The following is a 27,128-nucleotide window of genomic DNA, read 5'->3' on the forward strand; positions in this document are numbered from 1 at the left end:
AGGGGATCACCGTCAGTGCAGCGTTTCTAGGTGACCAGGCAGCTCGCCCCTCAGGGTGACTGACCCCGGGGTCCCGCTGGCCCCCTGACCTAGTGACCTCTCCCAAGGCTTCTGCCCCCTCTCTGGGCTGTGTAGAACTCTGCCCGGCTCTGCTCAGGCCTAACTCTCATTCTGCACTTTTTCACAGGTTGGTGATGACCTGCCACGAGTAAAGAACGCAGAGACCGATTTGGGTGTCAGGGGGCTCCCAGCTAGTGGGGTCCGCGGAGTCACAGTGTGGGGTCTGGATCTACCCAGTGTGATTCCCTCACATCCCCCAGTGCAGGCTGACGCCCCTCCTGTCTCTGCCACCTGCTGTGGGCCTGCCTGCAGGGAGGAGGGGGAAGGGAGCAGGAAGCAGTGGGGGGAGGAAGCAGGGAGCCGGGGGAGGGAGGAGGGAGGAGGTGCACGTAGCTGCCCAATCACAGTTCCGAGCCGGTAAACGGAGTATGTGCTGTGTTCTGTGTTCTGTGGACTGTTCTAGCACGGTTTCCAGCCAGTCAGTCAGAAGTCGGGGTGCCCAGGTCTCGGGGGCCCAGCGCTGCCTCCAGGCTGTGAGTGTCAGAGTCCAGTCGGATTGTTGCCCTTGCGGTCCTGGCTGGGACGCGAGACCCGGAAGCACGCCTGCCGGCACAGGAGAGCACCCGGAAAAGCCCTGCTGCTTGGCCTCTCGTCCCAGTGCCCACGGCTGTGCCCCCGGGTCCGCTGCCCCAGCTCTCCCACCTTGGGCCGCTTCTGACCCAGCCATGGGAGGAGAGGTTTCCGGGGACATTTGCCCAGCTAGGACAGCACCCCTGCCTTGCCCCTCTTTTTGCCAAGGGCAGCCAGAGTCTTGGGGATCTTTCTGTCTTCTGCACCTTGGAAGGAGCCAAGGTGCCTCTTCTTCCCACGGTCTCGGAAATATCACTCTCAGAGGTCGCGGGACAGGCAACTTTCACATGAGTGACTCGTCTGCTACAAGGGTCACGGGTTTCAGCAAGCAGGGAGAGCGCTGTCTGCAGGCGTGGGGTGGGGACATCCCATCTGAGGCAGAGCCCGTGTGGGAGGCCAGCTCGCAGGGCCAGAGGGACCGGCATCCAAGCCTGGGGTCATAAGTGCAGGGCTGCAGTGGGCCTGAGGCTGGGGCAGGGAACGGTGGTCATGAGGGTGGCCCAGGCTCAACGTGCAGGGCTGGGCTGAGGCAGAGAGGCCAGGAGGGGAGAGCTGGGCAGAGCAGGGAGGTGAGCCTGCCTCCTGGGCTTCGGGGTCAGAAGCTGAGAAGGGACTGACGCTGGCGTCCCAGAGGGGCCCTGTGGGAAGAGCGTGTGGCGATTCAAGAAGGTGAACTTGGCCCCAAGTGAGCTTATTTCTCACAGGGGTTCTTTCCCGTGGTTCTCAGTGAGGAGGGGGCTTCTGTCCCCTGGAGGGGCGTTTAGCAATGTCTGGAGACAGTTTTGGGGGTCACACCTGGGACCTGTCCCCGCTGATCCTGGCACCTGCCGAGCATCCTCTCTCCAGCTCACAGGACGGCCCGGGTGTTGCTGGTACGTGAGGCGTCCTGAAGGTGCCACTAAGGTGTGGACACCGGCCTTCCCGAATGCCTGCCCCTCCCCCAAGCACGCACACCTGTCCCACAGGGAGCCCCATTCCACTCCAAGCTCATGTGCGCAGGGTCCCTGTCCCTGACGCCCTTCCTGGGCCAGCATCTTCCAGAGTGGGACACTCCTGGGGCCAGTTCTCAGTCCCGTTCGTGTCCCCCTGCATCCCAGGACAGTGGAGTGCACACGGCGTGGCATGGGTGCTCATGGGTGGGAGGGGCCCCAGAACCGGGATGAGGGGTGAGCTGGGACAGACGCAGGCTTCCAGAGCCCAACTCCCTCCTTCTGCGGCCAGCCCCACGCTGAACACTGGAAGCAAACTAAGAGTGGACGGGATTGAAGGCTTCGCTGGGTTCCAAAAACGGCGCTCTCTGAGGCGGTGGGCAGTGTTGTCCTGGTGGGGCCTCTTCAGGAAGGTGGGGCCGAGGGAGCTGGTGGTCCGGGGGAAATGGGGACCTGGAAATGCCCTGCAGAACCCAGTCCCCCGCACCTCTGCATGCCAGGGACGGGAGCATGGGACAGTGGTCCCCTGGGCGTGGTGGATGCAGAGCAAGAAGTGGGCTCGAAAGCAGTGTGATGGGGGGGAGTATGTGGACCCATCCGTGTGTCAGGACGAAGTAAGTAACGTTCTGGGGAGCGTGTGGACCCATCCGTGTGTCGGGACTGAAGTAGTAACGTTCCAGAGCCAGGTTGAGCCTCGTGTTTCCTCACCCTTTTGGAGACAAATATGAAATGCTGAAGCCCCTTTTTATTTTCCATTTCAAATCTCATCAAATATTTACCAGCCCAGTCTCCTCAGGATGTAAATAGGGGACCTGTCGTCAAAATCAGTTTGGGTTCTGGCAGTAGACACGTGGTCCGGAGTGAAGTCCATGCCGTGTGCAGGGGAGGGGAAGGCGGCGGAGAGAGGAAGGGACAGGGGTCTTGGTCCGCTTGTGAGCACATGAAGGCACACATGACATAGAAGGTCTCCGCCAGGGCCTGCGTCCCCAGGTGCCCGCGGAGGGGCTGGGAGATGCCCACTGCCCATTCTCTGTCCCCTGGCTTTGCTGGACGATCGGGCGCCTTCTACAGGCCTCCCCTGCTCAGGAGGGCAGCCGCTTGCTCTTCTGCCGGAGCATACAAGGAGTGCCCAGAGAAGCTGCTGACAGGGCTTGGTCTCGGTGACCCTCGTTCCCAGATGACTCTGTTTGAAAGGGAGTGCGTCTCGGTGGTTTGCCAGAATGATGGGCGCAGACGCTCCAACCTCGTTAACCTGACTTTCTTCCAGCCGACCACAGCGACGGGTCTCAGTCTGAGGACGGCAGGGGAGACCGGAACCTGAGGACCAAGAGGAACCGGTAGGTGACAAGGCCTTGGGCTCCCACGTCTTTCTGTCGCAGGCAGCATAGAAAGAAAAAAAAGGATCATTTTGACTTTCATGACTGAGCAAAGAGCAGATTTAACCAGTAAGCAGAGGGTGGGAGGGTCTCAGGTTCTGTTTCAGTGACGGCTCTGGGTGCCCCGTGCCTTAGTGGGCAGGAGTCATGGCTCTAGGCACTGAGGACACTGGACAGCGTCTGGCCTGCACCATCCCTCCCCAGGGCCCATGTGCCCTGTCCGGCCTGGCCTCTGAGCCCTGAAGACATGCACGGAGCCCGCTGGGTGCCTCAGGTGCCGTGTGTTGGGTGAGGGCATGGGTTTGCGTGTCCTGCAGATCTTGGGTCGGACTCGGGTGCCTTCTGCTCACTTGGTGATGTTGGACAAAGTCATTCACCCTGACCTCAGATTTCTGATCTGCACGAGATTGCAGGAGCTCCCAGTGGCAGCCTGAGGTGACAGGTGAAAGGGGAAGGGGTGCCTTGTGACTGCGGGCACACTCCGTGCATGCCCAGCCTCCACGCGTGTCACCCTCTGGCTGTGGCGGCAGCACCCGTGGCCCAGATACCCGCTGTCAGCCCCTCCCGCAGGCCCCGGTCTGTGGCTCCTTTCCTCCTGAGTCCCACACAAAGGGGTGAAATTCAGTGTCTGTGTGTCTCCCGGGAAGGAGGCAGAAGGCATGGCAGGGTTGCTGGGCCACCGTCTCTGGCAGGAAAGCTGGGGGATCTAAAAGGCCACCTGTGTAAAGAGAGTCATGGGCCACTTCTGAGTTCAGGGGGTGCCCGCTGTCCGGCCAGAGCCCGGCCCTCCCCATAGCCCAGCGGGCACATGCAGCCACGACCTGCTGCCCCTGTATCGGTCCTCTCACAGGTGGCCTAGGCCTGTAGCAGGGGCCACGTGCCCATGTCAGGGGTGTCAGCGCTCTGGGTGTGTGGGCATCTGGGGGGCACGGTTGGTTAAGCATCCAACTTGGTTTCGGCTCAGGTTGTGATCCCAGGGTCATGATCTCAGGTCATGATCTCAGGTCATGATCTCAGGGCATGATCTCAGGGTCATGAATGCAGGCCATGATCTCGGGTCATGATCTCAGGGTCACAATCTCAGGGTTGTGAACTCAGGTCATGATCTCAGGGTCACAATCTCAGGGTTGTGAACTCAGGTCATGATCTCAGGTCATGATCTCTGGATTGTGATCTCAGGGTCGCGATCTCAGGGTCGTGATCTCGGGTCATGATCTCAGGGTCACAATCTCAGGGTCGTGAGTTCAGGTCATGATCTCAGGTCATGATCTCTGGATCATGATCTCAGGGTCGCGATCTCAGGGTCACGATCTCAGGGTCAGAATCTCAGGGTCGTGAACTCAGGTCATGATCTCGGGTCATGATCTCAGGGTCACAATCTCAGGGTCGTGAACTCAGGTCATGATCTCAGGGTCAGAATCTCAGGGTCGTGAACTCAGGTCATGATCTCAGGGTCACAATCTCAGGGTTGTGAACTCAGGTGATGATCTCAGGTCATGATCTCTGGATTGTGATCTCAGGGTCGCGATCTCAGGGTCGTGATCTCAGGTCATGATCTCAAGGTCCTGATGAGATCGAGTCCTGGTTGGGCTCCACACTCAGGGGGAGTTTGCTTGAGACTCTCCTTCTGCCTCTGCCCCTCCCCTGGCTCACTCACATGCGTGCTCTCCCAATTAAATAAATAAATCCTTAAAAAAAAAAAAAAAGTGCCTTAGAACCCCGAGCCCATTCAGGAGGCAGGAGTTGCCAGAGCCCAGCGCCCCCTCTGCCCAGTAGAACAGAGCCTCCCATCGAAAGTCAGGGGATCCACGGGACTCCGTCCACGGCAGGCGCAGCGCAAGGACGGCTGCCACGACGGGCCGCAGGCAGGTGGTGGGTCGGCGGGCTGTGCGGTGTGGAGGGTTGTGGGGATGGCGTGCCAGGATTCCAGCACCAACTTGTAAAAACTGTGTTTGCCTAAACAGCATCACAAATGGAAAATGGGATCGTCGTGAAGAACAACCGCCCTGTGTATGTGAGGAAAACGAACCTCACATCATTCATTTATGACGATTTCTGGTTAAAACCACTATGCAGTCATCATTTTTACCCCCTTGATTATTCTTTGTTTTTTTTTTTTTTATTTTTAAGATTTTTAAGGGTCTTATTTTTCAGTCATCTCTCTGCCCAACATGGGGCTCCGGCTCACCAGGCCGAGGTCAGGAGTGGTGCGCCCCACCGACTCGGCCCCCCAGCACCTCATGTCCCCGATGATTCTTTAAGTCTGTGCTCTGTAAAGTCTTAAAAATACAGCTTCAGTATTATTTCTACCAAAAAATTGTTTCTTAGAAGAAGTGACACCTGCCCACAGGAAGGGAGGAGAATCCATCCCGGCCTCCTCAGCCCTCACGGGGGCCTCCAGGCAGCAGACGGCAGGGGCGAGGGAGGGAGAGAGCCGGCAACGGGCGGTGGGCCCTGGCACCTGACCGCAGTCAGGACAGGACTCTCCTCTGTGGCGGGCGGACAGGGTAGGAGGCACCAACCTGCAGTGCTTTCCCTGACCAGCTTCAGGCCCCTTCATTTCGGTGCCATTGGGCCTTTCCCTGCCACGCACCCCTCCAAAAATCATTCCTCTGACCACCGCTTGGGTATATTATAATTTTAACAGATAACAAACAGACACCACAGAACTTTCCAGAAACAATTCCAGGGTGGGTGAGCACTGTCGTCCCCTAGACAGGGGAGCTGTCCCGGTGCAGGGAGGGGGGCTCTCCTACCTGGGGCAACAGGGACCCACACTGCAGTTGCCTGGGCACGAGGTTCCCTGTGTTGCGGGAGTGAGCACCCCCCGCCGTGTCCCACCTTCTCCTTAGAAAGTCACCTCGGGCATCAAAGGACACTTGCATGCGCCCAGAGTTTGGATGTCGATTGCCTTGATGGGCCAAGGGCTCTGGGAAAGGGAGTGAAGTATCATGTCTTTATGTCCAACCACGGGTATCAGCCATGCCGGTCTCTGTCCCTCTGGTTAAACTCACGTAGAATCTTGGGAACAAGACGCCCTTCCCATGGCACCAGGCGTTGGGAACTCCAGCCGCTGGGTGACGACGTGGAGCTCACAAGGGAGGAGAGGCTGGCCAGGAGCCGGAGTGGCTGGGCCATCTGTCTACACGGCCTGCTTTCTCTCACTCTCCTGAGGGTCTGGCCTTGAATTCTGATCAGTTGGCATTTAAGAAACGTCAGAACATTAATTTTGCTGTTAATCATCGGAGGGCTGTCCGAGATTAAACAGCAGCCTTGGACCCGACCGCAAGGACTCCGGCCTCCCTGCTCTCCACCCGTGCGTCCGTCCCAAGCTGCGGGTTCCTCCGTCCAGGTAGCTCTGCTCTCCCCAGATCCCAGGAGGAAACGTCCCCTCTGCGTGGGGACACAGCTGTACTGGGGACCTAGAACACTCCACCGGCTACTCCTTCATCTTGGAGCCGTTCGCATCAACCACCTGTTGTGTTCGCCCCGCAGGCTCCCCCCCGGCCGCGTCTGCATGTCCCTCACTCAGAGCTGATTGCCCCAGGTGGTCACCCCACCAGCACCAGCCCCGCGTGTCTGTCTGTCTTCAAGAAGGTTGTTGTCCATCTGTTCAGGCTTTTGCAAGCCCCTGACAGCCTCTGTGTGTTTCTGATTAGCGGGTTCTGGTGTTTACAGTAGTATACAGTAGTATACAGTAGGAGAACAGGCCTCCAGAGGATGCTGAAGTCCGTCCCTGAGGGCCCACCTGTCTGCATAAATAACAGAATGCCTCCTCATCCAGAAGCTGCCACGTCTTCCCACGCTGTCCCGCTCACTGGCAGCCACGTCAGAGAAGAAAGGGAAGAAGCCACATGCTTGCTCCGGACGTGGCCTCCTGCTCCTGCGTCCCTCTCGAACCCTCGCCCGACTGCCATCCGCTGTGCACACCCTTCCGCGATGGGGTTCCATCAGCTGATCCGTCGCTCAGTTCTGAGTGACGCTTTCCCCGAAACTCCCTGGGAAGACAATACATCATGAGGACAAGCTTTCGCATTACTAAAACGTTTAAACGAGCCGGTGAGTGCCTCTCAAGTAGCTGGTTGTTGACTGTCTGGTGGACCGCGCTCCGGATACACCGTCCTCCGTCCTCCCTGGGAGCGGAAAATCGATGGTGTCATCCTGTGCTTCCTCGGTGCCCGCAGGAGCTGCGGCGTTCTGATGCGTGGTCTTGTCTTAGTTCAGACCTGCTTCCCCAACGGGCCGTCTGTTTTAAGAACTTAGGACTTATTTCAAATAACTGAACTGAACTATTATAGGGAGTCAGCAAAAGGGAGGCATTTAGTCGAAAATTCAGAAGGAAATGATCTGCAAAACACATCAGAGAAGAAGTTGTCCGCGACGCGTGTGGCCTCCAGCCCTTCCAGGAGGCGCCCGTCTTCGCCAGTGGATAGGCTGGGAGACGCCTTCTACGGAATGGCACCCTGGAGCACGGCAGGGGGGCCTGGCTCCTTCAGGGATGACGGGCCCCACAGCCTTGGCATAGATTCCTTATCCTGTGGGTGACCAAAACAATCTCTTGGCTTGGAATAGTGTTTGTTTCTAAGTTCGTAGATTTTGTAATTGGTGATTTTGGGGGACCCTTTGGATACAAGTGTGAAAGTTGACCTTACCCCATGAAGCTGTCATGTCGCGTGGAGTGTTTCCTTGGGGTCGGACGCAGTGTGAGCTGGAGGTGACCAGAGCGTAGAATCAACAGAAAGTACCTTGTCCTTGGTCTACTTGCTCCAAATATGGCCTGAGTATTCTTCTCCTGGCAAACCACGGGGGCCAAGGCACACTCCAAGCAGGTCCTCTGGACAAGGCTGGGTCACGGGGTTGAGACCTGCCCCCTGACAGTTCCACACCCCACCTTGGGGCACCTAGGGTTGGGAGAATCCATCTAGACCAAAAAACAACACTATCGTCCAAAAGACAAAAAAAACCTTATTTAAAGTCTGGGGGTTGTGAGGGCACTGTCCCTTGGACTGCCCCCAGGTTGAGCCACATCCAGGAGAGCCAGCTGTGGAGGGTGCAGGGAAACACTGGTACTGTGGTCAGGAAGCTGCTGGTCACAAAGGCAAGCGACGGCCAGTGAGTGTGGGCAGCGGAGGGCAACACGCCGTGGAGACAAGGGGGAGCAAGCTGTGTTCACATCCACACACAGGGTTTCTAGGATCCCAGAAAAATTAGCTGCTGAGAAAGTAAGAGTGTTACTTCTTTGAAATGCTCTAGAATAAGGCTGGAAAATAGGCAGACTTTAAAATACACTTGCTACCAGAGTATGTCTTTAGTTGACCCTATGGAGTGAGAATGGTCTGCATTCCGGGAACAGTGTGGGAGCCTCGCCCCCTCCGGGGACTTCCTAACACGGCTCGGGGCATGGCCCCTTGGCCGTGCGTGACGAACCAGTCGTTGACACCCACTTGCTTTCTAAGTCGTTCTTCGTGCACAGCTCCTGAGTTGGGTTGGTCAGTGGTTCTGTGAAGAGACCTGTGGCTTTGTGAACGGCACTGAGTCTGTGCCCCAGGTCATCAGGGCTGCCTATGCCGCTGACCTGGTCGTAGCTGCCTTGGGGATGGCGTGTGCAAGCCTTGGTTGTGATGGGATTTCAGTTTGCCGTTTTAACCAAAACTGCCATTTATTTGCTGTCCAGAAAGAATTATAAACATATGTATTTCTGAAAGGGGAGACCAGATGTCGGCATTCACAGTGAGCCCTGGGAGCACGCCGGACTGCCCACAGATGCGTGGCCACTGCCCCTGACCTTTTCAGGGGGAGGCAGAGTTATCTAGGCAGCGTCCACACTGCCAGCCCTCACTTGGAGGTGTACCCGAAATCCAGCCGGTGGGGGCCAGTCCAGGTCGGCTCCAGCCCCCTACCCCCAGAGTTCCCTCACTGGTCCTTCATCAAGCCTCTCAGCCGACCTTGCCTTCCTGGATCTCTGCTCCTGCAAGGATCTTGTCACCCGGGCGTCATCTCTGACTGTCACACAGTGGGGGCCCAAGAGAGCTGGCAGGGGATCCCCGGGGACCGTGCGTGCTGGCAGTGGGCACGTGAACTCTGAGATGAAGCCGAGGTGTCTTCCCTCGTGTAGGAAGAGGGCCTGTTGTGGAATCTTCTTCCACGAGGGGCCCCTTCGTGCTGCCAGGAGCCCACACACGGTGTGAGCAGGGGAGGCTGGGGCCTTCCCAGCCTCCCAGGACCGCCAGCAGGGTGCCCAAACATAGGCCAGGAGGGCACACTCCCATGTGGAAAGAGAAGCTTGGTTAGCTAGCTCGATAATCCAGCAAATGCTAAGCACCTGCTGTATGCAGTGCCGTGTGCCCAGGCCCTGCCATGTGGTCTAGGCCGTCCACTTCTGGGAGCTTCCCGTGGCTCCACCTCTCTGATGGACTGGAAGCTTTCGGGGACAGCGTGAGCCCCACATCCCCTGCCGGGACACGTGGGCCTTCCATGAAAGGCCGGGGCCCTGGGAAGGCAGAGCAGACAGAGGAACAAACACGGGGCCATGTCCCCAGATCATAACCTGTCCCCGGCTCTACCCATGGACCACCCTCTCTTCCGGGCACACGTTGAGTGAACATCAGCTGCCGTCCACCATGTGGGGCGCTGGGGCCACAGGGCCAGGTGGATGTCATCTCCTGTCTCTGGCAGCTCTGGCCCAGCAGGGAGTGCTAGCATCCTAGACTGGCCATGCAGGTCTGTTCCTCTTTGGCTTGGGGGGCCTGGGGCAGATCCCTGGAGGGGAATGTCTCCATCCCTGTCGCACGTCCTTTGTGTCATCACGGCTCTCAGCGCTGGACCCCAGAACTTGCAGCTGTGTTCTCTGCTGAAGCGCCCCAGCGGACGATGAACGTGACTGAGCTGCAGCCCCTCCCCTCGCACAGAGCCCTCTGCTGCCGCACCGGGCTAGGCACAGTGCCCGGGTCCAGGCCCTCCGTGGACATCTGGCTGTGCCTGGGCTCTCTGCGTCATTTGATCTGAGTACCTGTCCTGCAGGGGAGGGGCCGGTGTTGGCGGCCACACAGCCCCAGCCACGCTGGAGCTGAGGCCCGTCTGTGGTCCTTCCCTGAGAACGTGGCCTGCAGATTCTCTACGAGGCTGCGTGGACATCGGGCGGTCAGGAAGGCGATGCATCAGTTGAGTCTTAAATAAGAGCATTTTTTTTTTCATTTTTTAAAATATTTTATTTATTTATTTGACACAGAGAGAGAGAGAGAGAGAGATCACAAGTAGGCAGAGAGGCAGGCAGAGAGATATGGGGAAGCAGGCTCCATGCCGAGCAGTGAACCCGACGTGGGGCTCAATCCCAGGACCCCCAGATCACGACCCGAGCTGAAGGCAGAGGCTCAACCCACCGAGCCACCCAGGTGCCCCTCCAATGCATTTTTTATGCCAAAGATCATTTTAAATTATCCTTTCTGTGGCTCATGACATCTCAGAATAATAACTATCAATCTTGTTTTTATAAACCTTCCAGAAGAGAGTTAGTATAACCAATAGCTCTTTATCTGTGTTCCCAGCTTTTCATTATCATTCCTCCCAATATATTTTTTTTTTTTAGTGTTCAACTTAAATTCTTACTATTATCAGTTAAAACAACTAAATCTAGAACTGACAACAGCAGAAATGGAGAACACTTGTTCTCCATCTTTTGATGTAATCTTTTCATATCATTTGAAGATATGTTTTAAATCTTCTGTACAAATGTCTGTTAGCAAATCTGGGTAGGTCCTAAATAAGGCCACTTTGTGTTTTCTTCTCAGAAAGTTCAAGCCATGAAAACTGTAATCTCTTCCTGTTATCAAGGTGATGTTAGTTTGGTAGTCTGACCCTCTCAAATAAGAGCATTTTTTAAAAAACCTTATTTATTTATTTGAGACGGAGAGAGAGCACAAGCAGGGGGAGCAGCAGGCGGAGGGAGAGGGAGAAGCAGACTCCCCACTGAGCAGAGAGCCGGATGTGGGGCTCGATCCCAGGACCCTGAGATCATCACCTGAGCCAAAGTCAAACGCTTCACTGACGGAGCCCACAGGAACCCCTTAAACAAGATACGTTGGGCGGGTTTCCCCCAGGAAGTAGAAGAAGAACCCACCAAGAGGGGCTGGAGATGTGTCCTCTCTGCCTCCAGCACCCCAGGCTCCCGGGCCAGGACAGGCCAAGGGAAGGTAGGTGCCCGTCCTACCCAGGCCGCCGGGGCGTGGTCCCCTGTGCTGGCGGGGACCCGGGACTGAACTCTCCCTGGAAGTCCTCTTTGACTGGAGAAGACAGTTTCAATTTCCACCTTGTCTTCAAGCGTCTGACTTAAGAGTTCTTCCTTTTAAATGGAATCCGGGGCATTTCCTCGCCCAGACCCGTCTCCATCCCACTGACCGTGGCTGAGAAGGGTGGTGGCTGCTGTTGGTCCCACAGGACTGAGCCACTGATGGTCTGAAACCAGCTAACGGGCAGTTCCAGTTCAGATTTCGGAAAGCCCTGCAGCTTTTGGAGTGAAACATCCTCAGAGTTGCCAGATGCTGGGCGGGCGAGCCTGAGGGTGCGTGAGGAGACCAGTGTGTGGTGTCCTGCAAGAGGACACTCGCCAGCGAACACCACCTGCTTCCTTTCCAGAAAGTGGCCCTCCTCCTGCAGCCTCCCCGTCGGGTCACGTCTACCTTACCCGCAGCGTGGTGACAGCCCAAGTTCGGATGGTGTCACTGTGGGCACGCAGAGACATGGCCAAGTGCTGGGCTCCCTCTGCGGTGACCCGCCTCCCTCTGCGTGAGCTGGTTAGCGAGTGTCTTGGCTCCTCGTCAGCTCTGGCTGTATCAATGTGTGAAAACCGAGGCAGCTTTTTCTCTTGTTGCCATGAGAAAGCACGTGTTTGCTGCGGGCTTGAGATAATGAGCCGGTTAGCGAGGCAACATTGGATATGACTGTCACAGGAGCGCTCAGCTAGGGACACAGGGAGGGGCAGCGGGAGCAGTGGCCGCGATGGTGGCGCTCTGGGACATGGAGCACGTCCTGTCCTGAAGACACTGGTGTGCGACGAGGGGCGAGTGTCAGGACAGGGTGAAGCTGAAGACAAGGGCTGTGTGCGGGGGAAGAGCAGGGGGGCTCGGCTCAGAGGGCCTGGAACAGTGATTCCTGGTGAAGCTGAGAGGTCGGAGTGTGGGGGGGACCCCCCGGACCACCACAGGAGAAGGTTCAACACCGTGAGAATGACTCACGTCCCCACTCAACTCACGATGTCACAGCACAGCAGTTTTCAGGTTTTTAGTGTGACAACGTCCAGAACAGACTATGGGCAGGATGTCCACCCCCTCGGGCACCTTCGGGCTCAGCCACTGCCTCCCGCCAGCCCTGGACATGCCTGGTCCCGCCACCCCATTCTGACTATTTTGGAACAAACCCCAGATCTCCTATAAACCCCACATGTCCATATTTCAGGATGCATGACTAACAGAAGATTTTTAAAAGATCATCGTTATCCCACCTGAGAACAAGCAGCAAACCGTTGTTCCCGGACGTGAGCTCATCGCCCCCGACGCCCCCGTTCGCTCTGTTGTTTGAGTTTCTCTTGCGACTCTGTTTTCTGGACCCGGATCCCCATCAGCTTTGTGCTCCGCACCCTGCTGGTCTCCTTCCTGAGTCTGTTAACCTGCACTTCTCTCCTGGCCCAGCCTCGTTTTCTTCATTTGCTTTGAAAGAAATCGGCTTCTTCCCCCTCACGGAGCCCCCCCCCAGGCCGTGTCTCTGCGCCCCCAGCCCCGCGAGCTCCTAGGCCTGCAGCTTCTGTGCCCTCAACGCCCGCCCGGGTCTGGCCGGTGCTGAATGAGAGAACCTCGCGGCAGCCTGAGCTCCTTCTGCCGGGTGGCCCCGCGGCTCGGGTCACCCGCCTTCCTGGATGTGCGCCGGCGACGGGCGTGGGGCCGGCATCCCCCAGGACTGGCACACCAGCAGGTGCGTTCTCCCGCGTCACTTGCGCCCGTGAGCTTGAGCACTTCGCAGAGCCCAACTCTCCTCAGCCCTGGTGCCCGGAGTTGGAGCTCGGGCGGAAAACACGGGCACAGGCTTGATTCCCTCCCTTCAAAACTCGCTTTCCCGACATCACGCGGCTTGGCCGGAGCCCGCCCGGGGGCTGGACGCGCGCGGAGCTCCCGGAGGGAGGCAGAGTTGGTGGTGTGGTCGGCGTCAGTCGCGGCGTCTGGCCTGCGGGAGTCGGAGTGTGAGTCTCCGTCGTGGGGACTCGGGCTGCCCCGGGTCTGACGGGCTCTTCACGACGTACGACGTGGCTGAGCATCTGTTCCCTTCGCCGAGACGCCTCCTGAGCTCCGCGGTACCTGCTTCCTTCCACGCCGTGCGCCTCATCGCCGGCCTCTCCGGGGCCACGGAGGCCTCTGTCTCTCTGCCCCCTTGGCTTCCACATCCTTTTTGTCTCTTTCCCAGTTTCTTTTGGTTCTTCCTCTCCTTCTTAGCTGTTTCCCCTCCAGGCGTCATCAGCGGTGTTTATTCTGCTCACGTCTGTGCACCTTCTGGTGCGTCCTTCAGTTCTGTAAAACCTTTCTCCCTTTCGTTTCTAATTTCTTGCATCATTCAGATGCTTTTTAGATGTTCACTTGGTCCAACATCCCCTTTCCCCCCTGAGCTGTCTATCCTGATACACGCCGTGGTTTTATAGCTTCTATTGTGTCCTTTGAAACATTGTGTCCTTCCGAGTAGCAGGGTGGTGTTCCCGTCGGAGTCCCGGCTGCCCGTGGCCCGCGTCCCGGCTGCCCGTGGTCTTCCCCTGCTGTGGGGCCTTTGCTCCGCGCATCACTGTTCTCTGGCTCATTGGTATGGGACCGGACAACGACCTTTTCCTGCAGCTCAAGCTGAGATGAGCTGGTGACGAGAAGGCGGCTGGAGACGGCGTTCCTGGTCACTAGGCTCTGGAACTCCCTCTCCTTGTCGCAAAGTGGGAATGTGCCCTGTGTTTGGAGCCTGTCTGCGCTGCCCCTCACCCTCGCCCATGCCTCTCCTTCCCTTTCTGGGGCATGTCTGTGTGATCCCATAGGCTCACAATAGTTCCTCTTGGCATTTTTGTCCGAGTTTTGTCCTAGAGGGACCCTTAGTTACTAGGCCCAGCCCGCCTCTCCCTTCCAAGCTCCGGGCCACATTGGCTCCCCTGAGATTGGAGCCCAGAAGACCCCTCCAGCGTCAGCAGCCCCCCCCCCCCCTCCGTCAGCCAAGGCCACAGCCTGAGGCGGCCTCTCAACCTGGGGCATCTCAGGCTCGCTGGGCCCAAAGGTCTTGGGACGTGCCTCCTGGGGGGGCCGACCCCCGAGGGCTCGCTGGTGCCTGGGCTCTGGCTGTGCCTGATGGTATGAATTCCTGGGGATGCGTCACCCTGTAGCTTGTGAAGACGTTGCCTGTGGGTTTCCCTTCTGTTATCCTAATAGCCCAGCTGGTCTGCTTCAGCGTGAAAATTGGGGGAGACTAAGAACTTCCCTCTGCCTTTGCTTTTTGTGTCAGGAGGTTGGTTTTTGTTTCAAATCCTCGAAAGCCTGAGAGGCCTGGGCCCCGAGGTGCACGTGACAGCACTGACACTTGCCCTCCAGCCTTCCCCCATGTTTTATTAATGCTGTTGCAACGCGAGTGACCCAGCAGCCTCTCTGAGACACACCCACATCCCCCAAGCCGAGGATATGCCCTGGGTGTCTCCTCAAGCCTGCGTGTGCTCAGGATGGGGGTGGGGGCGCCTGGCGAACAAAAGGAGGCCCTCCACCTCGACAAACAAGGAGACCCCAATGCCGTGGGACCAGGCCTGGGTCCCTTGTGCTGCTGTCATGTGAGAGAACACGTCCTGGAGTCTGAGACCACCTGCACTTCCCCATGAGGAGACGGCACAGTGTCCCCCACCGTGCTTGAGGGCCCCCAACTGCTGGGAAATCCTTCCGACTTCACCAAGACAAGCCCTGATGACAGGACAGCCTGGCACCTTTGAGCTGTGTCATAAGGAGGGTGTGCGGGTCAGCCTTGCCCTCGGACAATGAAGCTGACCTGTGCTGGAGACCAGAGGGTCTGAGCTCAGTGCCACCCAGGGGAGGCCATCGGCCACTAACAACAAACGCCCGCCAGCAGGTGGGATGGACGGGAACATGGAAGGAACCATGGCCTTCAGATGCAGGGCGACCCTTGAGCTGACCAATAAAGGTGCAGCCAGAACGGCCTTCAGTCCCTCCAACGGCCCTTGCCGGCAAGGCCATCGGCGTGGTGGAGGTCCTGGGCCCTGGGATGTAACTGACATGCTATAACCGTGAGCACAGAAAGGGACGGATGACTGTGATCGCAGCACCGTGGAGACATCTGCGGGGCTCAGCAGAGCGGGGTACCTTCAGGGATCCCCAGGCCCTTTCTGGGAAGGTGTCATCAGGACCAGAAGGCGGGGTCAGGACAAAACTCCAGAAATGAGAGCTGGGTGGGCAGGCAGGCAGAGGTTTGCCAGGCGGCCAGTCGTCCTTGAGACCACAGGGGAGAAGTGAGGTCCCAGGATTGATACCCCAGGCTGGAGCCCAAATCCTCCTTCTCCAGGCAGAACTGTGTCCCTGGCCATCCTAGAGTCTTCCCTCTGCATGCAGGCAGTGGCCGCTACAGCCCATGCTCCCGCGCTCCTTGCTCCTTCCCGGATCCAGGATCTTGCCCGTGGCTGTGTTCCTTCCTAGGGAGGCATCCTGTTCGATGCCACCATTGACATTGAATCCCAGCCAGAGCCCCTGCACCCCAACCCTGCCAAGGAACCCAGAGCCCAGCCTGAGTGATGTGCCAGTCTCCAACAGTGTCCAAAGGCAGCTCCAATAGGGCAGTGTCAGGGCTAAAAACTACAGAATACAGATCTTCCAAAGGTTGCCTCGTCTGAAGGCCATTTGTCTCAACCACATGACAGAATGTCTGAGGCCCCACAAGGCAGACATTCACAGAGACTTTGATTCCTGCAGAATTTCATACTGTGTCTAACACTGGAGTTACAGGCTGGCAGTATTTTGATGATAAATTCCCAGCTTTTTTTGCCAGGAGAAAGAGCAAGTTCTCCCCATCCATTAAATCAAAGAAAAGGTGAGACATCACCCAGCCAAACAAAGGGCTGGATCTCGATGTTGGAAGGTTTGGTGTGGATGGTCAGAGGCTGCAAGAGACAATGAGAGTGAAGAATCATCATTACCCTCATCACATCACCAACATAATCACCACTGTCATCACCAAAATTGTAATCATCATCACCACCATCATCACCATCACCATAAATACCACCATCATCAACACCATCATCATCACTAGCACCACCATCATCACTGTCACCATCATCACAATCACCACCATCATCATCACCATCACCACCACTATCATCATCACCACCACCACCATCACCACCAACATCATCAAAGCATCACTATTAACACCATCATCATCATCACTAACACCACCATCATCACCATCACTATCACTACCATCATTGTCAACACCATCACCGTCATCACCATCACCATCATCATCACCATCACCACCACCACCACCATCACCATCATCACCACCATCACCATCATCACCACTACCAACAGCACTATCATCACCAGTCCTATTACAGACCAGCCATTGTGCTAGTACTTTACATGCATCATCTCAGTTTTCCCATCTGTAAAATGAGGATGATAACCATGGCTGCCCTACAGGGCTGTGATAAGGATCGAATGAGGGCATGTAGGCAAAGTGGGAGGACAGGGTTTTACATACAGAATGTCAGCAAATATCAGGTGCTCATATTACTTCATTTAATTCTTACAAAAAATCTTAAGTGGCAAGTGTTATAATTTAAACTTTACAAATGAAAAAAACCAGTGAAATGAGATTTTCCTGAAAATACAGTACATTTGTGTGAAAGTCCAAGTTCAAAGATAAGTCTATTGATATCAAACAATTCACGCCCAGCACTCTGCCTCCTGCATCACCCCTACAACGTAGCTCTCCCCCTTCTTCCCCTTTCCCCTCCCCCTCCCTTTGTTCTTCTCTCCTTCTTCACCCTCCTCCTCCTCTTCCTTCCTCTTCCGATTATGAGGATAGGGATTATGGAGCCAGAAGAAGCTGATGGAAATCCAGAAGACAGTTATGTGAGCCCTGAAGGGGTTCCAGGTACGCTTGGGTCCCGCAGGGTTGCTCTTCACAACTCTACGCGACACAGCAGTGGATACCAAACCGCCGCACCTTCACAAAACAGCCTTGTTTCAGGAGTTCCATCGACAACTCTCACAAGAACAGCCACGCCTTTGGCAGGATCACAAAAACGTGTGTCGGGCCCTCCCGCTGCAGGAACCCCGCACTCTGGGCACAGAGAGGAAAGCAGCGCAGTCACGCAGGGTGGGCCGTGTCCCGCTGGGGCAGTGGCCGGGTGACCAGCGGAGCCAAGCCAGCTGCGAGTGGACAAGGGGCAGGACGAGCAGGTGTGAAGAGGAAGCGTCACGGGGAAGGCGCAGAGGCGAGGGAGCGTGAAGACGGGGCCGGCGGACCAGGTTGGTGGGAGGAGGACCCGAGGAAGGGTCTGGCTCATCTTCCAGGATGGTCTGGTGGGGCTGCAGTGAGAAGAAATTAGGGAAGGTTGTCAGCCAGGGGCCACCAGCACAAGGACGTGGCCTGGACTGTGGGGCATGCTGCCCTGTGGTGATGCTGTCGAGAGGCTCTCGGGAGACCCCGGTGCGGGCTGTGGGCAACCTGAGACACGTCCTGGAGACACAGACTTCTCCGCGCAGACCGGTGTGGATGTTCTAGAAAAAAGCCCGTGACCCAGGGGTTCGGTCAGTCTGGGGAGTGTGAGGCTGGTGCAATGCTTCCTGGATTGGGCTGGACGTGCCGTCCCCACAGTGCACACCCAGGAAGCCCCAGGCTCCTCACTTCCAGCCCATTGCTTCTCGCGGTGACGAGACCAGGATGGTCCCTGAGGCTGTGGCAATTGCTCACTGGTGAGGATGGCCCTGGCTGTGGGCTTGCATGGCTTCGCCCCACTCAGACACTGGAGCTCCGGCCCCAGAACCTCAGACTGGGGCTTAATTTGGAAATTGGGATGTTGCAGATGTGCCAAGTTAGGATGAGGTCATTAGGTCATAAGCCAGTGACTGGTGACCCTGTGGCAGGGGACATTTGGACACAGACGCACACTTGGTTGCCGTGGGAAGTTGAGGACGGAGACCCGGATGACGCCTCCACAGACCGAGGGACACCAGAGATGCCCAGTCGACCACCATGCCAGGCAGGCGGGGGGACGGACCCTCCCTCTTCACCTCTGACAGCCACCCACTGGTGATCCTGGCTGAGCGCTGCAGGTTGGAGGGGGGACGTCTGCTGGGATCGAACTGGGGGGCTCAGGAGCCACATGGCCTGCCCTGGTCACGGGGTTACACAGCGGGCCCACAGCATACCTGCCGATGGAACTGGAGGAAACCTAATAGTGCCTGTCCTCTGAGGACAGTTCCCTGCCAGTCCCCCAGTGTCCCACAGCTCGACTCTGACTATAAGCACCCAGAGTTCGTGCAGACCCCACTAACAGGTAATGCAGACCCCACAGGGAAAGTAGCGTGTCCAAACAAAAGTGTGTCCACATCAGACACCAGCAGAAAGTGGGGTCCCCAGCCCATCCTCCCCTCTGTCTGACTTGGCTATGAATATGAGCGTCTCATAACCTCCCTGGAGGCTTGGTGATTTGTGACAATGACTCCCAGAACCCCGGAGAGCGCTGTACGTAAGGTTATAGTTTTATCATAGAGGGCACAACTCAGGAAAAGCCAAACGGGAGAGAAGGGGAGGGTGAGTTCTGGAAGGGTCCCGAGCGCCCCGGCCTCTGTCCACATAGAGTTGGGTGCCCCTCCCACCTGGGGCATCGGGCAGACCCCCAGCCCCACTGTTGGAGTTTCTATCGGTGCCAGGACGTAGGCAGGAAGGACTGAATGACCGGCCCTGTGACCGGACCTCCCCTCCCTTCCTGCGGGCTTCAGCCCTCTGAGCTGTGGTGGTTTTCCGGTGGGCCAGGCACTCCCCGGAAACTCAGGGCCCACCCCGAGCTCAGGAAATTCACACGGAAGCAGGGACAGAGGCCAGACAGTCTTTGTTATCACAAGGCCCACCCTTGCCAGCACACTGCCTGGCTAGCCGGCCCTCACGGCGGCAGAGCGTGACCCCGAGCGGTCTCTGGTTACAGGCAATGGTGGTACAGCAGAAATGCAGGGGGGAGGACGGGAGGGCAGGGAGGACAGAGAGATGGTCTAAGCAAACCCCCTTTGAGGAGGGCGCCGCAGGCCGGCCATCGGCAGGGAGCCCTGGTGGTGGTCGCGGCATGAGCAGATCCGAGCAGATCCGGTCCTGCGGGAGGCTGGCCAGGGCTGCCAGGACACCTCTGCCTCTGGCCCGGAGGTCACCCTGCCTGTCGCCAGGCTAGGGGAGGGCGGTGTCACCTGCCAAGTGGGGCAGGGGGGCCAGAGGCCACTGCTTTTGGCTGTTCCTGCCGAACGATTTAAGAGCAAGTTGGAGGGAGATGCAGGAGGCCTGCTTAGCGATTTCTAGGAACGGCGACGTTGGGAGGCGGAGCTAGTGAGTCGGTGGCGGAATCGAGACTGACCGTTTCGGCAGGACGGAGTGAGCAGGAGCCCGTCTGCATCCCGGGACGGCGGTCCTGGAGGCATTTCAAGATCGTCTCATCCAAACCACGTGTTTCACCAAAACCAGGTCCACACAGCTTCCATAGTTTGCCCAAGATTTCGCAGCACGCTGTCCCCGGGGGGCTCAGCCGCACACTGAGGGCCACATAGCCACGTGTGGTTTCTTCTCTGGAACCAGGTGCCCGCTCACCCCAGGGTTTCTTCACACGAGATGGAATCACTCGTCATAGCTTGAGTCATCCCTTATCTCTTCCCCTCTTGTGCTCTGCCTTGGAGCAGTGGTTTCAGAGAACGGCTTCCATTTCTGTGCAGACTCTCAGCTGATGGTGTTCAGAGGGGAGGAGGAGGGGGGAGGAGGGAGAAGGGAAGGGAAGAGGCAGAGAGGGAAGGAGTGGGGAAGAGGCCAGGATGATGGGTGGGGGGGGAGGGGAAGAGGGAGGGAGCAGGGAGGGATGGAGGGAAGGAGGGGGAGGAGGGATGCCCCAGAAGCCCTGAGAAACACACCCCCTCGTAAGCACCTGTCGTGAGAACCGTGCCCGTGCGGTGCTGGGAACCTCTCCACCTCTCTCCCCTCCTCTCCACGGGAAGATTCAGGAGGTGGGAAGGGGCGTGTCTGCATGTCTGCGAGGTGACCTGTGGGGGCTGGCGGATGTGCCAAGTCCCGCGCCCGAGTTCCCTCCGCCTCTAGATAAACTAATTAGCATTTGTTGCCCGAAAATGGAAACGAGCAGCCGGATGTGTCCAGAATCCAGTCGCACTGAGTGTGAATCTAGTGACTTTTCCCAGATCACCTGCTGCCCTGTGCGCATGGGCAAAATGAGAAAACCCCGTGCTCGACCTCGCACCCCATGCGCACCTGCCCACGTGCCATCCGCGGTTCGGCGGGACGAGCTCAGCAGTGGTCACAGGGCTGAGGTGAGGGGCCGAGTGTCCTGGCAGCCCCTCCGTGCCAGGTGGGGAGCAGCCACCATAACGTCTCCCGAGGATGGGACACGGGAGCCAAGGAACATGCTGTCCCCAGGATAAAGGGAACCCAGCACTGTGGCCCAGACTTCGGAATCCCTGCTCTGGGGGAAAGGCTAGACGTGACCAAGCCCTTTTCAATTTACCCATGTGGCCCCAGAGATCTCCCCAAGCAGGTGCCAGCCTGGCGAGGCATCGAACTATTTCCAGGTGAGAGGCCATCCCCCCACCGAGCCGGCGAGGCGGGTGGGTACGGCAGCCATGCCCTTGAGGACACGCCTCTCCTCCTTGGTACTTGGGGATGGAGCTAGCTTTATTCCAAGTATTAGAATGTGCTTTTTGTTAAAAGTACCAAACTCATTCAGCCATGAGAATATTAAAAGTATATTTAGCAAGTTTGCATTTACTTCTGACCAATTCTAATTGAACTGTGAGCTTGCCGTTCTGGAAGGCGTCCAGCAGCTCTTAGCAAGATGCCGTGTGGAACGAGCTCTAATACGTGATCATCGCTGAGCTCGGAGCTCCTATGAATCTTATTTCAAGTCCCAACAATACGGGTCTTATTTCCACACTTCTATTTTTACCTAATGAAAATTTATTACAAAGAAATCCTAATTACACCCTCTGGAAAAGGACACAGTTGCAAACCCACTGATTTTCTTTTTTGAAAATCCGCATAATCACGTAGGAAGCCAAGAATGTGCATTCTCCTGAAATCGTTGGTCTGTAAATAAGATTCCCGACGTTTCTGTTGTTTTTTCTCTGCACATTTTGCACTGGGGGGGTTTGTCCACACTCCACCCCTGGTGAGTGCTCGAGGACGTTGCATGTCTCAGCACACCCTGAAGTTGCCAACGGGCAGATTCCCATGGGGTCCTGGATGGACAGTGATGGCGAGAGCGGGCAGCAAGAGGCAGGGAACAGCGTGGTCAAGGGACAGGATGACCTTGGACGGGCCTTGACCTTGAACGGATCTGCCTCCTCCGCCCCCAACGCACGGATTGCGAGGACTGGCTGGATAATCGCGGGCGTCTGTGCGGGGCATCACAGGGCGTTCAGCCGCATCTCTGGTCTCTGTCTCTCCACGTCCCCGTAGCCATCAGACGTCCCCCGGGATTACAGTCACCCCAGGCGAGGGCACTGTTCTGTCCCTAGGTCAGGAAGCCTGATGTGTGTGGCCTGAGTGCCTCCTGCCCACTGATTCCCGGGGTGAAGATTTGCAGAGAAGTGGGGACGTGCCATCCCCTTTGATGCGTGTCCTCTGCTCTTTCTATACCCCAAGAGCGTGGGGCGCTGGCGGGCGTGCAGGGGCCACACGTCCCGGTGCCTGGCAGGGGATCTCAGCAGCCTCGCCTGACCGTAGTCCTGTCGGAGAGGGAACGGTCTCTAAAACTGTCAGTCTAGGGACAGACTAGATTTGTCCCCCCTCGTTGCTGGGGTCACTGGCCGTGGGACTCGGTTATGGGGACATGCGGGGCAGGACTGGGCAGGGAGGAGACTCTGCAGAGGGGTCCATGGGGTCAGAGCAAAGGCTCACCAGGCCAGTGTAGGTAGACTCTGCGGCTCAGGCTGAGCACAGGCCGTGACAAGGGGACCGGAGCTGCGGCGGGACCAGCTGCTCCCATGCGGGCCAGGTCAGGAGGAGGAGGGCATTATGGGAGTACCTGTGTCTGCAGGGTCTGGGTGTCCCCTAGCAGTAGACGGTGAGATGTTTTGGGAGGAGGTCCCCAGTGCCGCAGGGATAAGGTGCAGAACAGAGAGCGAGCTACGGGACGGGCAGCAGAGAACAGAAGGCAGGACGCAGAGCTGGTGCTTAGTAAGGCCGCGCTCCTTCCTTCCTCGCCAGCTGTCAGCCTGCTGCCCGCAGGCCCCGGCTCCTGCCTGCTCTCGGTGCTGCCCCGCCGTGTCTGGGCCGTGGTCACGGCCGCCCCCGGGCCTAGGGAGGAACAGTCCAGGGGAACCGCTTTGCACCTTTCCCTGTGCAGACGGCCTGTGCGGGGTCCTGGTCCCCGCCGCTGTCACTGACATCCCCTGGCTGGGTTCTACTCCAGGGTAGCGTTTCATACCCAGAGAGTCGATGGCATAGTCTGTGATCGTCTTTCTGCGTTTGTCCAAAACGAAGGCCTCCCTGAAGCAAAGAACAGCAGGAACAGAGCGGGACGGGAGCTCCAGCGATTTGCTCTGACGGAGAGCCTCACCCCTTCCTGTCCTGGACGCCAGGTCCAGGCAGTGAAGCGTGACTCCAGGCTGCCTTCCTGGTGGCTCCGCTCGGCCCTCGCATGCCCCTGCCATGACCTTGGCTCCCTGCTGGTGCCTGTGGGGGGGTTACGGCTGCGCCCCAAATGCAAAAATGCCGTCTGCGTCCAAGAGCGAAATCTGCCCCCTCTGCGGGCTGCTGGCACCTGGCTGTCCGTGGTTCTCAAGTGTTCCCTGGGAGCTGCAGACGGGCCCCCAGGGGCACGCTTACCTCTCTGTGTCTTGTGCCCTAAAGGACAGAAGGCCATGGGAGTCCTGGGCCGGAGGAGGCAGAAGGACAGGACAAGGGTGCCGAGACGCCGCCGCCCCAGATCCTCCTGCCACTGGAGGAGCGGGTGACCCACTTCCGAGACATGCTGCTGGAGCGAGGGGTAAGGACCTGCGTGCAGATGATGGCTGTCCCCGAAGCCAGTCACTGAGTAACTGTTCCCTGGGTTCATGGAGTCGGGCTGAGTGGCATTCAGGGGTCAAAGCACATGAAAAGGAGGCCCTGCTCCTTGTCCTGCCAAGTGGGGGGTGTTGCCAGGCGGTCACCCCAGGGGCACACACAGGAGGGGCAGGCGAGAGGGGATGGTCAGCGGACTGCGTGCAGAAACGCCCTGTGGCAAGGAGCTTCCTGCTGGAGCCCAGCAGCTCTCAGGGTCCACACCTCGCAGAGGGGCGTCCCCGGGCCTCGCCTTCATCCAGTGACGGCCTCCGCACCTGGAGACCAGGGCGACTCGTTAATGGAATCAGGATTTCAGGATTAGAGTTGACTTCCGCATCTCAGTTCGAATTTTGGGGAAGAACATTTTAGGATCAAATCCCCTCCAGTGACACTGCTTTCCAGCTTTGGCTTTTGGGTATAGATGGGTCTGCTCTAACCGCCCGGCTGAATTTCTTCACAAAATGAGGCTGAACGCATGGGCCTTAGGGGGAGCCCGCGTGCGGCGGCAATGATCGCTGACACGACAGTGGCCTTGGGAACGCGAGCAAATCCCCTCTGTGGTGAGCAGCCACCCCCAGACTGCCTGGGCGGGCTGGTCCCAGCAGCAGGCGCCATGGGCGCTGAGGCCAGAGGTCAGGACAGCCGCACTCCCCCCAGAGCTGGGGTTCGATCAGAGATCCCCAGAGTTAGGCTGGCGGGAGGCCCTGGGGGTTTAGGGAGACCGGATGGTCTCAGCTCTGGGGTATCACCCGTAGGAGGGAGGCCGTCCCGCCACGGGGAGCTCTCTTCCCGTGCCCGCGAGTGTTAATATGCACGTCACTCCAGCTTGTTACTCAAAAATGAAATCCAGTCCTCGGCCACGAGGGACGGAAAGGGACTCAGAACCGCAGCCTGTGAAGCCTAGATGAGCGTCGGTGCCAGGTGAGGCGGAGGTGCAGAAGGATCCCATGCGGGCCGGTCTGTAAGCCCGAGGACATGCTCATGGCCCCGGGCCAGGGCTGACCCTGGAGTGGGCCCACGGAGCCCGCGCCGCGGGGGCTGGTCTGCGGAGCACCTGCCGTCCCCTCTTCCTGTTGCCACACTCACGTTGCCCCCAGCAGCACAGGCCAGGTCTGCGGCCTTGCCCTTGAGAAGCGATACGGCGTCTCTTCTTCCACAGAAGCGCCCAAAGAGGCTGCCTCTGTCCTGGAGAGCCACTGGCATGTTTGCTCCCAGGCTTTGCCTGGGCCCTCGGTAGGCGTTGATGGACACGCAGGTGGTCCCCCGCCCTTGTGTGCGGAAACACATGTAATTCTGGGCGCTTGAATTGGCCGGGCCGGTCTGTGCAGAGTAGTCCACTGCAGGAGACACGGTGGCTCTCAGAGCCTTTGAGAAGCACAGCAGACCTTCGCTTCACCCTCGGGACGCCGGCACTGCCCGTCTCTGCACTTGGGAAACCAGCCAGCGCCCGCGCGCCAGCACAGCCTCAAACGAACCTCACGGGAGCTCAGGGCTGCCTGAGACGCCCACCTTGCCTCCCCGAGGCTGCCGGCAAGCCAGCTCGACGAGGCTGCTTGAATTTATCCCCGTGGCCTCGGTTGAGCAGTTTCCATGATGAGATTTCCACCGCGTTCTTGCCTCGTTGCAATGGGTGGTTCTCTTGGATTCTTAGACCTTCTCTGTGAGACTCTTACATGAATGAAAATCAGCAAAAACAACGCAGAAATATGCAGCGCCGCCCAGGGTTCTGAGTCCCCCCGGGAAGCAGAGTCTGGGGGTGACAGCTGAGCCCGTATTTTTGGAGGATTTCAGAGGAAGCCCACACACAGTTCATGAATAGAAAAGATCAATTTGAATTTACTGCTGATGTCCTAAAGCAATGCGGCCATTTATGACTTTTTGACTTTATAAAATATGCCAGCAGATTTTATAAGTTATTCATGCTCAAGAGCATTTGATAGCTGAGCCCATAAGATTTCTAGTTGCTTAAAATTGAGGCACAGAAAGGTCACTTTTTTCATGGACTGAGTGATTAATAAGGTTTTTATTGCATTTGTTCAGCGCTCGCGTCCAGAAATCCGTGCACTCGTGAGCGACAGAGCCGGCTCCCTTGGGCTCCCAGTCGCAGAGGAAGGCCGTGGTTCGGGTGTTCTGTGGGGATGATGGACTGGGAAGGGGCTTTCAGGTCCGTGGTTTTGGAGCAACTATCTGATGGCTCAAGGAAGGTTTTATTTTTATTTTGTTTTACTCTACGAACCACAATAGAGTCTTTTTTATTTTAAAACAAAAAACAAAAGTGTCAGCCTGTGAAGGAGCAGGCTTCATTGAACAGAAGATGATTCATGAGATCCAGCCTATTTCGATAAATGTATTAGGAACATTAGGAACATGTGATTGAGAACTTGTTCCTCTGCCTCGTGTCCCTCAGGAGCGGGGGTGGCTTTCCCAGGGCCGGGAGATGAAGACTGTGGGAGAGCCCTGGATCTTGTTCCAGGGACTCTGAGCCCTGCACCTGCTGTCTGTCTGGGGTCCTTCTGTGGGGCACCCTTGGCCAGCTTCCCCAGAGTGGGTGGCCTGGGGCAGGCTGGCTCTCCCTGTAGCTGTCTACACAGGTGAGCCTCCGGAAGGTTGGACCCGAGTCCATTAGAAAGAGGAACTCACGGGCCGCACAGGCATGCCTGCCAGACCATCCAGTCCCTCTCTGCACAGACGGTGTCCATCATGAGGCCGTTGGTAGAAAGAAACGGTATCAGGTGTCTTCCTGCCAGCAGGGCAGTGGGGGAGGGCTTCTCCCCACAGCTAGACGGCCACCCCTGTCCCTGACTTCTGAGGCCCTTCCCACAGACACACAGGTGGCTTTGCCTCTCCAGAGCCATAGCAGGCACTTGGGCCCGGGCATGCGCTGAAGGGTTCCACGGTCCTCCTGCGCCAGCATCCCGTCATGCCCCTGGAGGTGAGGCCAGCGCACCTGCCGTCTGCTCCAAGCGGTGACTCATGCTTCTCGGGGAGCTGAGCGGCCCCGTGTTCTATGGCAACTCTTCAGATCTCTCAGTCACATGGGAGCCCTCGGATAACAGGCAAGGGCGCTGGGCACGTCGTCTGTACAGTGAAAGAGAATTGGCCAAAAAAAAAGTCTCAGTGGGAAAAAAAAGTCCCTCCAAATCCCATCCAAAGAGAATTATTTTCATCAACAAGGTCCGTTTCTTTCCAGTCTTTCTAATAATAAACTTTAAGATGCCAATAATAAATATTTTTGTCTTATAGTATAAGCAGGACTGAATGTAATGGAACGTGGCTCGACCAGATACTTTGTTTAACACAGGCCTGTGAGGCTCAGCTGACGTATAAATTTGGATGCTGTTTTCTCTTAGTATCAACCTTCAGAAAACATTTTGGATGAGATCGTGATATTCAATTCATTGTCCAAAAATCCTGCATTTTCATTCAGAGCTTGTGTTCTCCAAATTTGCTATTTTGAGCAACACCCCGAGTGAGCTCCTTGGCGCGTGAGCTCCGTGTGTGTAGGAGTGTTTCTTGCGGGCGTCAACGCTGGGCCGCTCTCACCAAATTGCTGGGAGGAAGGTCATTTTCAGGCATTGTGCTCGTCCAGCGGCCCGGTGTGAGTCCCGAGAGTGTGTTTTGCCCGCACACCCCGCCTGACGAGGAAGAACTGTAAATATTTATCATTTTTGAACCACGTTGCTCCTTTCCTGGTGCTTCTGTTTCGTCTCGGCTCCGCTGCCGTGGTTCTTCTCTCCCGAGCCGACTGCCATGGCCCGTGGCGAACCGGATCTTCAGATACGAGTTCGGTGGTGGTGAGATGGTGTTC

General features: G+C 57.3%; 1 protein-coding gene across 1 annotated transcript in view; it reads left to right on the forward strand.

Moving 5' to 3' along the window:
• Positions 1-27,128, forward strand: part of TCERG1L (transcription elongation regulator 1 like) — a 177,222-nt gene that overhangs the window by 135,931 nt on the left and 14,163 nt on the right. The window contains exons 8-9 of the mRNA XM_032882062.1: positions 2,887-2,956; positions 23,129-23,264. Coding sequence (XP_032737953.1) covers positions 2,887-2,956; positions 23,129-23,264 — 206 coding nt within the window. The remainder of the gene's footprint in view (positions 1-2,886; positions 2,957-23,128; positions 23,265-27,128) is intronic.

The sequence above is a fragment of the Lontra canadensis genome, unplaced genomic scaffold, assembly GCF_010015895.1.
Source record: "Lontra canadensis isolate GAN:19392208 unplaced genomic scaffold, GSC_riverotter_1.0 scaffold79, whole genome shotgun sequence".
Lineage (NCBI taxonomy): Eukaryota > Metazoa > Chordata > Mammalia > Carnivora > Mustelidae > Lontra > Lontra canadensis.